General features: G+C 56.5%; 1 protein-coding gene across 1 annotated transcript; it reads right to left on the reverse strand.

Annotated features, from left to right (window-relative positions):
- Positions 1–11,108: 11,108 nt before the first annotated feature.
- On the reverse strand, positions 11,109–14,330 carry Fzd10 (frizzled class receptor 10). Its single transcript, XM_046445862.2, has one exon. It carries the CDS (start codon positions 13,916–13,918, stop codon positions 12,173–12,175), a length of 1,746 nt encoding a protein of 581 aa, XP_046301818.1. The 5' UTR covers positions 13,919–14,330; the 3' UTR covers positions 11,109–12,172.
- Positions 14,331–14,566: the final 236 nt, after the last annotated feature.

Here is a 14,566-nt window from a genome sequence, read left to right on the forward strand (position 1 = left end):
TGGGCTCTGGGGAGGAGAACCCAGAGGCAGGGTCGCCCTTGCACCCTGAAGTACTCCCTGCCCACCTCCCATCTCCTGCCACTGGGTCCTCCCGTCAGCCAAGCTGTCCCAAGCCAGAGGTCTAAGGACCCTGGAGATGCACAGGTGGGCCTCCTGGGGTGGGCAGAAAGGGAAAAGTGCACCCTGGAGGGCACAAGGAGGAGCTGCACAAGCCCCCTTCATCCCCCGGAGCCAACGGTAGAGGTCCGTTTGTGATGGACCTGGCCCCCCTTTCTTTTTACACTCACAGCATGAACACGGGGCATCCAGTCTGTACTAAATAATCGCCTGCCATGTCAACCGCCCGGCTGAGCCTGCTGCACCCTCACCTGGTGCCTGCTGTGCTGGCACCGCTGTAAGGAATGCTCAGTGGCTCACGGTTCTGCAGACGGGGGTCCACGATCAATGCCAGCCTCCGACAGGGCAGGAGGCCCGAGGGAGAGGCTGAGAGAGCAAGTCCCTGCTTTGGTGACAAGCCCATTCCTGGAATAACAAGCTCACTCCAGTGACAGTGGCATCGATGCATTCATGAGCACAAAGCCCTCATGGCCTGGCCACCTCCTCCTCCAGGTCCCCTCTGTGCTGATGCACCAGGCTCGAAGTTGCCAACACATCAACTCTGGAACACATTCAGACCCAGCACCGACCCTGGGAGCAGGAGCCAGAAAGAATTTCCAGGAATTGAGGCCACCAAGAAGTGTGTCCACCTCCGGCTGTTTTGCCATGGAAGGTGGTTCAGAGGGACAGAAGCCTAGTGGCCCACCTCTGCTGTGGCCGGGGGAGCTGCCATGTACCTAGAAGGTGGCATTGCCGGGAACGTGTCCCTGTGTCCAGTGCCACTGTCCAAAGGTGAAAATGGATGTCTGGTGCAGCCCCTCGGGGGTTCTGCTGCTGCTCAACCCGCCATCCTTCTGTGACTCAGGGGACCACAAAGCTCACTGAGACCGTGGTCCTCCTGACCTCGTTTCCCACGGCTCTGGGGAGCCCATCTGCAAAAACGATGGGATCTTAACAGCATTTCTTAGTAGAAATCTTGACAGAAAGGCGAGAGTGCATCCTTCCTCCTTGTCCCAGATCTCTCAGCATTCCCGGGAGGCCGACCCAAGCAGGAGTCGCCACATCTCTGGTTTCATGTCCATGCACCTCCCGGATTCTGTGGTGTCTCCTGGGTCCAGAGGCCACGTGAGACCCTGCTGTCCCTGTCTGGGATGGGTGGAGGCCACCACTGTCACCATGGCTGGGACAGGTGAAAGAAAGTCTGCGCTGTCCCATGACAGGGCCCCAGACCTAACGAGCCTCATGGTTCCTGGACTCTTCATCTAAATGAGAAACATACCGAGAGCCTCGGAAACCACAGTCCTGGCTTTGAAATCTCAATTAAAACCAACCCAAAATCAGAGTCGTGCAGCGTCTCCATTCAGGACCATCTCCCAGAGAGAAAATTGAAAAAAACAAAAAGTAAAAGAAAGAAACTTGGAACCTTAAATTAGAACCACTCTGTCTGCGATTCCGCTACCGCTTCTTTTAAAATTAAATAAATCTCCCAAAGCAGGGAGAGGGCACCCGGAGAGGACCCAGGTATGTCGGCCAGCTCCGAGTCCGTTTTCAAACGATTCCAGTGCTGGCCAGAAGCCAAGATGTGTCCTGACACGAGGCCACCCCCTTCAGTGCAGCCTCTGAGGGTCTGCGGGGAAATCTAACCCTTATGTTTCTGATCCCTTCACACTGAACTCACTCGGGGTCGCCCCGCGAGAGCCCTTGATGTGCGGCCCTTTGAGCCCTCTTTTATGAGGCCCTTTAAACCTGCTCCCCTTGGAAACAGGAAGCCAGGTTTTTCCAGGAGTAAACAACCGCAGCCCACAGAAAGTGCCCCTCATCTGTCCTGCGGCCTGGACACCAGACCCTGTGCCTCCGCCCGGCTCCTAGCCTCTCAGCCCATCTGCTGAGATGGCTCCAAGACAAGGTCCTCTTGTGGAAAACCAGCGCAAGGCGGAGGACAGCCCAGGCGTCCTAATGGGAGGGAGTGCTATGTCGCTCCTGGGTACCCCTCAGGTATATTTCCTGGGAAAAGAAAATGGGGCGTTGAGGTGGGAGAGAGAGGAAGCCCTCACCCTGCCCTCTCTGAGAAGCTGGCGAGCACCTGCCCCCGGGGTCTTCCCACAGGGCCTTTCCCTGCAGATCTTTCCACTCCTCTGATGGAACCTGGGTGGGCCTGACTCTGCCGTGTCAAAGGCACATAGTGGACACAGGCCCGGGCACGGCGCTCTGTTTCCCACGCTCACTCGGGGACTGACTGCGTGCTGTGGAGAAGCCCAGGCCACTGAGGAGGCCTTGGAGGATGGGCCCACGTGCTGTGGGGAAGGGACACCAATGGGAGCCCAGATACGTGAACAGAGGGAGAAGAGAAGTGGACCCCCTGCCCAGGCCTGGTCATCACTCAGGTGGCCAGGACAGGGCCTAGTCAACTGGCGCCAGAATCCCAACTCACCAAATCATGATCGGAACCGAAGCTTCTCTCAGGACCTGAGCATGGAATGCTCTGTGGTGGCACAGATCAGCAGGACACCCTGGGCAAAGTCCTGGCCCCCAGGGAAGGTCCTGCAACAGTATCCCTGCCCCTGTGGGCTGCAATTAAGAGGAACTGTACAATGCTGTCCCCAGGAAGGGTCGTGGGACAGGAAGCACAGTAGCTACCATGGGGCACGCTGGCCTCCCTGTTCATGATGGCACCATGGCTTGGTTTGGATTTTCTGTCCTTTGTTTTGAAGAGCAGGGGATTGAGCCCAAGGTCTCCTGCCAGGCAAGTGCTCTAGGGCTCTGCTGACCCCTGTTCCCTCATTCCCCACATGCTGCGGGGAAGGGACATGGCTGGGAGGACAGATGAATTTGTTAAGCCCAGAGACCCCAAAATACACCTATCCAATTTAGGATGGCAGAGACTCGGGAAGAGTAACTGACAGGTCAGAAACCAGGAACGGGCACCAGGCAGAGCCCAGGACCCAGCTCCCACAGGAGAACCACCAGGGGCGGACGGGATGGGGGGGACAGTGAGCAGGGAAGCCGGGGGCATAGCGGCTGTCCCCTGGAGTGGAGAACAGCAGGATTCCCTGGGCTTCACAGCTGGTGGGAGGAGCAGCCGGGGGATTCGCTGGGCTCGCACCCGGGGACACCCAGGGCACACCGTGCCTCTGAGGCTCCTAGACAGAGTCCTGAGGGAGGGCAGAGGAGACGGTGAGGGTGGGACACAGAGTTTCTGCACATTTTAGGAGGTGGTCTACATCTACTGCTGCTCTCACCTCCTCCAAAGTGAAGGTTTCTGGTTTATCTTGAACAGCCAGCCGGCCTGCCCACTCCGACCCTTACCTGCCACGGCAGCCACGGCGGGAGGTCAGCAGAGGGTGCCCCTTGAGGGGACCCTGCATGGCACAGGGACTCTCCCATCCTCAGGCCCACCTTGTTTATTTTCTCTCAGGAAACCCCTCCCTCCCTGTCTCCGTAGCCCCAGTAGAGTGGGTGGTTAGACCACTGCTTCTTGGCTGGGCAGTAGTGACCAGTGTCTCCCATCTCTCTACCTATATAGTTATCTATCGTTTATTTTATCAAGGATTCTTCATTCAGCAGGGTGCAGGGTGGTGTGGCCCATGCCCCTGGTTTATGACAGTATCCTGATACTGATAGCCGTGCCCTGTGCTGCTGTAAGACTCCGCCATCATGTGGACAGGCAGCTCGCTGGTGTGCATTTTCCGTGTGGGAAATTGGGATTGCTGGCCCAAGGTCACCCTTGCCATAAAGGGCATTAGGTGCACCCACACTGGAACCAATTCAGCATCATCAACTGAGAGGACCAAGTGCTGATGGGCTGGGCAGAAGCAACTGTGTTTGCACACAGGGGCCTTTGGCTATCAAAGGGGCGGGGCTGCCCTCCGCTGGGTGATGAGTCACTAGGCTTTCCTGGGATTCCTGTTCATAGACCAGGACGAGAAACTACAGTTTTGCCTTTTAATTTTCTTCATGGACAGAATGCCTTTTTACTTTCAATTAATTAATTTTAGGCCTTACAGAATTTTACCTTTTTGTTGTCAGATACCGAATTTCTCAGAGTGGCTTGGCAAAGTAGACTCTCCCCAACAAGCTTCCCAAAACACTCACCAGCAATTTCATCCGATTGGATGAAAAGACTAAGATAAACTTTTCCCTAATGGGGTGCTGCGATTTTTAATTTCAATGACTTAACAGTGCAGAGTGCATCTGGATGGAAGACCCAGGTAGGGATCTAATTTAAACCTCCCTTATCCTGAAGACACCCTCAACACTCTGACCAATCATTCACTCGTCCTTAATTAATCCAAGTGGCCTTCAAATGCTCCTGGACCCTTTCTGGATTCGATGTTTTGCTGTGGGCCTTTCCCTGCCTGTTTGAACGCTTGAGTGGCTGCAAGTAGACCGTTCCCTCTACTGTCCCACACATATGTCCTTTCTTATTACGGTGATGGGATTTTGTGCTATTTGATAAAATTTGATGGATTTAAGACCCTTTCGTGGACCTCCCCCAACACCCTTGACTTCAGCAGGAACTCACCACACTTAGAACTAATCAGGACACCAGGGACCTATTCCCAGGTACGTGGTGTGATTTCCCAGCCATTTGAGCCAATCACTCAGGCTGCTCAGGGACATGGTAACACGGGCTCGGAAGGGCCCGCGCGGCTCTCCACGGCTCTCCACGGTTCTCCATGGCTCTCCATGGCTCTCCATGGCTCTCCACGGCTCTCCACACCTGTCCACGGCTCTCCGGTTGGTTTCTAGGTTGTTTATGCTTCTTGTGGGAACTACAAATGCGGTCTGTTGTTTTCTTCATATTTCCAAATTCCGCTGGTATAAACAGAGCCTGCTAATTTCGCCTGGGTGTTCTTATCAAAGGTCATCATCGCTATTCTCAGCTAATCCTCTTGCTCCTAGCTGCAAAGTGCGCTTTTCTCTTGCTTTTTGGTCCAGCAGTATTGGCCTGGCTGTCCAGGGTCCCTAGGAAGAAATCCGTGGTGGACATGCAGTGTTGGCCTGGCTGTCCAGGGTCCCTAGGACGACATCCTTGGTGGACATCCCTGGAGAACTGCAGCCACCTGCTGTCCCTTCCCTACAAGAACTGAGCCCCAGGCAGCCTGCCCTGGGGACATCAGCAGGATGACACCAAGTTATTGGGGCAACGGTTTTAAGAATCAAGGAAGACCCAGGAAGTTCATCATCCTCAACTTCAGACACACAAGGGGCTTGGGAAGGGAGCAAACAGAAAACAGTCACAGGAAGCAGATTCCAACTCAGCGCAGGAAAGGTGTTTTTTAATTGAGAGCCAGGACACTACAGGATGTCCACATGGGTGGGGCCCAAGACAAACCCATGTAATCACGGTCAAGGCAGGGGAGTTCTCACCTTCAGGTGGGTGGTCAGTTAGATCTTTGCTCCTCCACCCAGGGCCAGGAGAAACCACAGCACAGGCAGCTCCTGGGAGCCTGTGACAAACGCAGACTCTCGAATCCCACCCAGACCATGTGCACTTTAGCAAGAGCCCCAGATGATTCACATGCACAGTGAACCTTGGAGAGCACTGGATTAGTTGACTGTGTCAGATATACTTTCTTAAGCATCACAGGACACCTAACTTGCTGACACTCAGGAAATACAAGCAGATAATTACCTTGCATAACAAAAAGCCTGGAGGTGCAAAAGCTTAATGGAGTCATTATGAAGTTGCAGTTTCCTGATTTGAAACTTTCTTCCCAGAGCTCTGGCTTTAAGATTGGAATTATTGCCTCATGATCACAAAATAGTTGCAGCAGCTCCACAGATGACTTTCACATTGCACATAGGGAGAAGACAATCTTTCTCACATCAGTGTTTTCCTGGACCTTCCCTCCTCCCACATGCTCAGCCCCATTCTTCTGTCCCCCCTACCCAGGAGAAATCACCTCCCACCTCATTGACGAGATTGAGGGACATGTGCATCCCTCATCCAAAGATTATCTTGCTTGGTATTTTTTTGTTTATCTCTAGGACATTTGCAAAGTTTTTGGCTTGGAAAGAATAAAGCCTTCAGAAGGCAGAGGTGGTTGGAAAATAAAAACAGTACGTGTCCAGGTTTGCCTGAGGCCTTCTTCCTCTCTCCTGATTCTTCTCCCTATGTTCTCTGCTCACCCAAGAGAAGTGACCAACACTCTGTGGCAGCATAGGGTCCTGCTGGTTGGAAAACAGTTGCGATCATGACCCCACCAGAGAAGAGCTGTACCCTCGGGTGGCCTGTGTCGGGTCCACTTGGACCTGCAGGAGGACGACAGCTAGGGTCCCCGACTCTTCCTACCTCGTGGCTCCTCGTGGCTCCTCCGCTCACTGCTGCGTTGGAAGAGGAGGTGGTGCTGACCTTCCTGACAGTGTCCCTTTGAGAAAAGCTCAACTGAGGCCGAACTTCTCCTGTCAGCCTCCTGCCACGTGCTCAGCCCAAGGCCTCGGGGACGGGCCCCTCGATGTGGTGTTACAGATAGTGTCTGCTCAAAGTCAGACAAGCCCAAGGGCTGTCGCAGAGGGGACCCAGTGCCTGCCATGGAGGTGGGCAGGCGCTGCTCCCCTGGCCCCAAGCTCCACTGCCCGCCGCAAGCAGCACGTCTCGGGTGACAGCCCTGAGCTTCTGCCTACAGCACTGAACACGCGACCAGGGGAAAACGTCAAGGTTCTTCCCCTCTAAGTACAAAAGGTCCCTCTGCAGATGTGTGTCCAGGAGAGGGCAGAGGGCGTCCGCCCATCGGCAGCAGCCCGAGCCCTGGCTTTGGGGACAGAGGTGAGCGTGGGGCAGAATTGTCATCCTCAGTGCTTCCCTGAGGACTCGGCCCCTAGAGGAGAGCCTGGTGCCCACCCCGGGTATTTTTTTTTTTTTAAATTAAAACATCTCACAATAACAAGGCACAACTCCAGGCTGCAGGGACGTTGTGCGGCACCAGCGCTGTCATTTTCCTAGGGATGTCCCCAATTACGGCAGCTCGCCTCGGCAACTGAAACTTGTTCTTCGCCGATTTCAAACGCCTCCTTCCCTCCTCCCCCCAGCTTGGCCTTCAGACTCTTAATAAAACATTAAAAAGCCCCCCGCACCATGTCGCCCGAGCAGGTCCCCGGCTTGCTGAAGTCTGACCGCTTCCCCTCATCTCCATATTACAGCGACTCTGTCCGTTTGCGTGGAGAGGCGGCGGCACGTGAGGTCTGACTTCCCAGGAAGTCGGCTGTGATGTGATCGTGTTCAAAGGGAAAGACGGAGGGTGTTTCCCGCCGTGGAGGCGATGCCTGCCTTTTAGACTTGAAAGACCAGTGGGCATTCTGTGAAACCTGAACACGGCAGCGGAAAAAGTGTTTCTGTCAGAAAAAAACCAGTCTCTTTAGAGATCGGGCCTCATTAGCGTGGTGGGCTTGACTTTCTTAGGGCGGGGGGAATGATAAACAGAAGAGTAGCTAAAATGTATTGATCGTGTGCTTTACACCAGGAGGCTGCCCCAAGCTTTACACAGATGACGTCACTCAGTGTCACACCCCGAGGGCTGCGTGGGGGCTGGGGTGACGGGTACAGGGCACTAAGGACAACTGGGCGTGCAGTAATCGTCCCCAGTGCCAGCCCAGCAGGCAGCGGCACGGCCACGCCCCCTTCATAGCCCGGCTGGAGCGTGCCAGGGCTTGCCCACCAGAAGACCCGCAGCCCCAGATCCACCCTGCCCCGAGTCTCGGGCAGGTGAGACAGTCGGTCCTTCAGGCCTGACCTACATTCCTTCCCAGTACCCTTTACGTGTGCGATGGCAGCTGGGACCCAGTCTGTGACTGTGTCTGTGTGTCCTTTCCTGCCTGCTGATCAGAATAACAGTAATAATAACAATAATCCAGAAAGCACAGCATATTGTTGGCACCACATCTTCCTCTTTTTCTTGTTTGGGAGCCACCTCTGCAGGGTGCTGGTCCAGGCCCCTCCAGCAGCCTGGGAGCTGGCCTCAGCTTGGCTCAGCCACCCAGGGCAGGGCTACAGATGTCGGGGTGTGGAGGGCAGAAGGGAGAGTCCTCCTCCCTCCCTCCACGACACCAGGTTGCCTCCCGTGGGTCCATCTGGGTCAGGTCTTTCGACTTCAGAGGAGACCTGGACACCATCTTCCTCTATGCTCCTGATGCACAAGTGAGGCAGGAGCCCAGGTGGTCAGGGTCTGCTTTCCTGGCACCTGTGCCTGGAGGACCCCTCCTCCAGCCTTGATCTTGTCTCATGCCCAGGCCCACCTGCAGGCCAGCTCTCTCCACTAGGAGGGATCTGGCTCCAGAGCCCTCCAGAGCCATGCACTGGCCTCTGCCTGGCCTCCCCGCCTGCTCCTCTCTAGGCCAGGCCCCCTCAGCCTGCTCATCTGCCTGCTGGTCTCCTGCTGCCCTCCTGGGGAGAGAGCAGCACAGCCCCTTCTAGCCCTGGCTGTGTGGCCTCTGTCCCTGGCCACATGACCTTGAGGAGCAAGGGCAGTGCTGCTACAAAATGAAATGACCCGATCCACATCAGGCTCCAGCAGAGCCGGGAGAACTGGGAGGTCAGAGGCAAGGTTCAGCACTGCCAGGCCAGGGTGGACATCCTGGCTCCCTGTCTGCTGCCCTGTGACCTTGGGCAAAGAGGCTGCACTTCATGTGCTCCAAACTCCCCACCTCTACCAAGAGGGTAGAGGAGCACCACCAGCCTTGGCCAGAGGATGGAGTGAGCAGCACATTTGCTGATCGTTTCTTGGAAATCACTTGATGAACCAGTGGTTCTGGATCTACAGCCAGAGGGTCTCGGCGGCGGCCATCCTGGCTCTCACTTTGACTTGCTGTGTGACCCTGGGGATTTACTTAACCTCTCTGTGCATCTGGGTCTTTGCATGTACAGAGAGCTGACAGGAGAGCGTGGGCATAGAGCTGTGCTGCGGCTGCTCTGTGATCCCTGCTGCTTTCACTGTGACTACACCCCTAGCACAAGCAACATGCTCTACTAGGTGTGGGGCTCAGGAGCCAGGCCCCATCCACCGTGGTGGCCAGATTCCTGCCATAGCCCTGCTGTAGCTCGTAAGGCCTGCAGCCTGGCCTCGCCACGAGGTGCCACGAGGGCACCCAGGCTGAGTCGTGCCATGCTCACCTCATTCCCAGCCACAGTGGAAATGCTTCCTCTTTGGGACACCTTCCCTGACACAGAGATCAACAGAGGGTGTGCTGTTTGGGTCCTTTACCAGGCTGCCAGTCCTTGGGGCCACTGTTCCCAGCCCTGGCACGGTCAAGGTGGTGGCAGCATGCCAGGTGACGAGAAGGCATGAGTGCTGCAGATTGTGACCTCGGGTGATCACCTCCTCTGGGCTGTTTCTGATATCACCACTGACATCTGCCACCCCAAACAGCAGTTGTGTCCCTTTGGGAAGTCTCCAAAGGCTGAGTTCAGTCTGAGGACAGAGTGTGTGTGTTGTTGTTTTTGGTTTTCTAACTTTCAAGCCTCCAGATGCTGGTGAGGCTTCTCTTCAAATGCAGGGTCTGGTGTGATCTAGGGTCAGATTTCAGCTCAGCTCAGCCCAGAGGAGGGGGAGAGAGCTGGAAGCAGGGCTTTGAAGTGTTTCTGCTGTCCGCTGCCCACTTCTCTGTCCCCGCTTAGATCAGCCCCAGGTTAGTGTCCTCTGACATCTGTAAACAAGACCACCTTCTTTCCGGGGTGGAGCCGCCCTACAGGCACCTGGGGCTGAACCATCAAGGTCTTCCCAGAGCTGCCCAGTGGTCTCCCTGGGGACGGGGTTGAAAGCCTGCACACCTGAACGTGGGAAGATCTGAAGTGACGGAGGACCCTGTAATTTCAGAACCCAGTGCCTTTGGAGTCCTGTCTCGCCTGCAGGCACCCAGCAGCACCTTGATAGGTTATCTTTCTGGACGTGGTGAAAGTCCTGCAGCCTACGCGTTACTTTCCCCTGAGAGCCACTAAAAAGGAAAATTATTTGCATGCACTCGCAGAAACATTCATGTATGGGAAGTAATGTTTTGGGGGTCAGGTTGGGAACAATCAACAAGTTTTTACTCATGGACGTTTTTAAAACCTGTTTTCACTCTCAATGCCCTAGAAGCCACTCTGGGTTTTGTAGGCATTCGCTGTGCCTACCTGGTAGGCATTCCAGTTTCTGGAACTGGACCCCAAGCCACCCACATCACCTGCTCCTGCATCCTCCTGAGCAGCCCCCCCCCCGCCCCCGTCTGGGCCTTCCCTCCACCCTGGCCTCACTGATGGGAGACAGGTGGTCTCTGTCACCAGCTTGATTCCTGAACACACTTGAGGACTTGGCCAAGGCCGGCGTCAGCTTCTGCCCAGCTTTGACATGCTTAGTTAGGGCTCAAAGATCTTAGGAGCTGCTGCCCAAGTCCAAGATCTGAGCAAGACATGAGCCGTGGACAGCTCAGGCTATTCTGTGGCTCCTCTACCACACTGGGGCTGGACTGTGCCCTTGGGTCCTTCTGGTGAGAACTTGGGTCCAGCCATGCCCTGCCCAGCAGAACCCAGGCCTGTGGCTGCTCTTCAGCCGCCCAGGTGAATACTGTAAGAACTGGCCACCGGGAAGGGCTCAAGCTGCCCCACAACTCCCCCCTGGCAGGCCACCCTGTCCCCACAGCCCAGAGCTGCTGCTGTGAGGTGGCCCGCTTCAGACTGAGGTACACAGCAGATCAATTGAACAGCATTGACTTCGTCCTCTGAATTGGTGGCAAAGATCCCGTGGGAGGCCAGTCTAGGCTCATGGGCACATCAGAGCTTGGCAGCCAAGGCTGTCCTTGAGAACCTGTGTCACAATGAAGCCCCCAGGTCCAGCTACCAGGCTCCACAGCAACCAACCTGCCTGCATGAAAAGCTTCTGCAACTCAGGCCTGAGTGATTCTGTCAACCCCGGAGATAACCAGAACTCTCCAGCTCTCAGTGCACACCCAGAATTTGCCTAAGAAGCAGAGGGAGAGTCTTCTGTTCTCTCCCCACAGAGAAGGCAAAGCTCACCAGGCACAGGGACTACTAGCAGCAAACTAAAGAACGTCTTTTATTTTTAATAAAATAGTGGAGCATGAAAAATCTCATATATTACAGATATACACCGGCAGGAACCCCCCTTTCCTAGCTGGGTAAAGAGAAAGCACTAGACAAAGTTTGTCTTTGCTGCCCAGTGCTGCTTGATCTATTCATGGGAATCATTTGTTTAACAATAGAAAGAGTCAATAAGCCCTTTGGGTACTTTTGAATGATCCTTCTCCTCCTCCCCCCTCCTTTCCACAAATTAGCCCAAATGTGTATAACATTGGCTTGGTTTCCATTAAAAAGCCACAGAATGTAATGCTCAAGCGTTTCCAGGGCCGGCCCCTCAGTTCTTTTGTTAGGAGATTTCTTTTGTTGTCTTTATGAACAGAGCAAAATACTTGTTTTTCTTTTTATTTTCATGGAGAGAGAAACAAACTTATTGCACATCTTTGGTTCCACACGGTTAGATTAGGTTTCGGGTAGGTTTCCGGGAGGTTTCGGTCTTGGAAAAAGACCTTCCATGAAGCTGGAGACTGGAGTCTATTTTAAGGGACTCCAAAGCCACCCAAGGATAAAGACTGGTCAGGGTCCTTCCTCTCTGCACAGGTCTTGTGTCCCACACAGCGACCTCCGACCTTGCTGGGGGTAGGCCCCCTGGATGGCTTCTTTTGCCACCCCAAGGGGGGCTCTTTAATCTGCGAAAATAGTGGTCTGGCCTCTCATTTATAAGTGGGTCGCAAAGCCAACTCCAGCACACAGATGCGCATTTGTGGAAGGGTCTGAACAAAAGTTCTCTGAGGGCTGAATCAATGACTTTACCACCAATTAGTTACACCGGAGACTACTGAACTGCAGAGCGGCCCTTCACTGAGGAACAGCACAAAACAAAACCCTTGAAGTACATTCTTACTTTCATGGTATTCTGAATTTCGGGGTAAAAACTTTCCATTTATTTGCATTAAAAAAAAAAAAACCTTTTATTTAAAAAACCAACCAGCCAAAGCCAGGAACTGCACTCTGTTTGGGCCCTGCCTGCCTGCCCGCCTGCCCGCCAGGTCCTTCCCTCCAGGCCCTTCACACACAGGCAGGAGGCTGGGCCTGGATCTCGTATTTCCCAAGATGAGGTTTCTGCGGGTGCTGCGCTTTTTTGTAAATCCCAGCGCTGGCAATGACGCTGGCGGGTTTCCGGCGGCTTTTCTTCTTTAACCTGCGGCTGCAGACCTGCTGCCAAGACTGCAGGGTCTTGGAAGTCCAGATCCACACGCCACTGGTGATGCCCACCACCAGCAGCATGGAGACCTTCACCATGAAGATCTCTACCGCTGGGATGGAGGCGGCCATCAGGCAGTCCAGCGCCTTGGTCTGGTTGTTGACCCTGCACTTGTGCTGCGAGGCCAGCATCTTCCAGTAGTCCATGTTGAGGCGCTCGTATAAGTAACAGGCGATCACACAGGTGGCCGGCACGGTGTAGAGCACAGAGAAGACGCCGATGCGCACCATGAGCTTCTCCAGCTTGTCTGTGTTCTCCCCGCCCGTCTTCATCACCCTCCGGATGTGGAACAAAGCCACGAAGCCCGAGAGGATGAAGGAAGTGCCGATGATGAGGTAGCAAGCCAGGGGGACCAGCACAAAGCCCGTGAGGGCGTTGACATCCATGCTGCCCACGTAGCACACCCCTGTGAGCTCGTCCCCCGCCACCCTGCGCATCACCAGGATCAGGATGGTCTTCACCGCGGGGATGGCCCAGGCCGCCAGGTGGAAGTAGCTGCTGTGGGCCTCAATGGCCTCGTGTCCCCACTTCTTGCCAGCTGCCAGGAACCAGGTGAGCGTCAGGACCACCCACCACAGCGAGCTGGCCATGCCGAAGTAGTACAGCACCAGGAAGACGAGGGTGCAGCCGGTGCTCTCCAGTCCCTCCTGAATCACGTAGAGCTGACCGCTGTCCCGGTCGCAGGCGATGCTCTCCGCGCCTGCAAAGAGGCGGATGATGTAGCCCACGGAGTAGACGCAGTAGCACATGGAGAGGAAGATGATGGGGCGCTCGGGGTACCGGAAGCGGGCCGGGTCGATGAGGAAGGTGAGCACGGTGAAGGCACTGGAGAAGAAGCACAGCACGGACCAGACGGCCAGCCAGACCACCGCGAAGCGCTTGTCGGCGCGGCTCCAGTACACGTCCACGCCTGGCGTGCAGAGCGGCGCGCACGACGCGCTCTTCTCCACGTGATGGAACTTGCCGGGGTTGTCGCAGCCGGCGCGCCCAGAGCTCCCGTCTTTCAGGTGGTGCTCCTGCGCGCTGTGGGGCCGCTGTGGCCTGAAGAGCGGCGGGAACATGCCTGAGCCCCGGCTGGGCTCCTCTGAGCCGTTGTTGGGCGCCTCCATGCACAGGTAGTTGGGGTCATTCTTGTTGGGGAGCTTACTGCAGTCCAGGGAGTCGGGCCACTTGAAGTTGAACTGCTCCATGATGGGCGAGCACTTGAGCCGGGCCTGCTCGCACATGACCCGGCAGGCAGGGATGGGCGTGGAGACCTGCTCGGTGCACATCGGAGCGTACAGCGAGCACAGGAAGAAGCGGAGGTGGCCGTGGCAGCCGTACTCCACCAGCGGCGCAAACTCGTGCAGCTGGATGGCGGCCTCTCGCTGGTTTTCATGGCCCATCAGGTTGGGCATGCGGGTCATGTTGTAGCCAATGTCCTTGCACATCGGGATCTCTATAGGCTGGCACTTGCCGTCACCAGGTCGCTCCATGTCCATGGAGCTGATGGCGGCGCACGAACCCATCACCTGCAGCACCAGCCACAGGCAGGGACCCGGGCGCTGCATGGTGACGTCCGAGGTGCCCTCGCAGGGAGGTCCGCGCCCCTCAGAGCCGCCGCTCCGGGGCACGGGCTGCTAGCCTGGGCTCCGAGCCCCTGCTCGGGCTCCCGCCCATGCCCGCCCAGCCTGCCCGAGCGCTGCGCACAGCGCCCCCGGCCCTGCTCTCTGCCCCTGGCCTCCGCCGAGCCGGGTCGGCGGGGGAGGGGAGCAAAGTTTGCAAACAATACCGGGAAGCGAGCGAAGCCGCTGGAGCTCTCAGCGCCGCCGCCCCGCGCGGGCTTCAACTCACTGCCGCGGCAAACTTTGGCCTCTTCTTGGCGCGCCGGGCCCGCGCGTCCGGAGAGGGCGGGCGGCGCGGGTGCACAGAGGCCCGGCCAGCTCGCGGCGCCCTGCGGCCCGGCGGCTCCTCCCTCCCTGCGCCGGCCTCGCCGGGCCCAGCTAGCAGCTGTTGTGAGGTTTGTGTCCCGGGATGAGAAGACTGGCAAAAAGGCAAAGGGGAAAAAAGCCGAGCGGTGACAGGCCCCGCCCCCAGGCCGCCGCCCCGCCCCTCCACTGCTTTGCATGAGAAAGCCGAGCGCCCCGGGCAGCCTCCGCGCGCCGCCCCGCCGCCCGCCCGGGCCCCGCGGGGGCCAAGCCCCCAGTCGCCGCTCCCGC

The sequence above is a fragment of the Marmota monax genome, unplaced genomic scaffold, assembly GCF_021218885.2.
Source record: "Marmota monax isolate L192 unplaced genomic scaffold, Marmota_monax_Labrador192_F-V1.1 WCK01_AAM20220418_F8-fsc00200, whole genome shotgun sequence".
NCBI lineage: Eukaryota > Metazoa > Chordata > Mammalia > Rodentia > Sciuridae > Marmota > Marmota monax.

Coding starts and splice junctions, on each gene's coding strand:
- Fzd10 (XM_046445862.2), bottom strand. CDS start 13,918: ATGCAGCGCCCGGGTCCCTGCCTGTGGCTGGTGCTGCAGGTGATGGGT.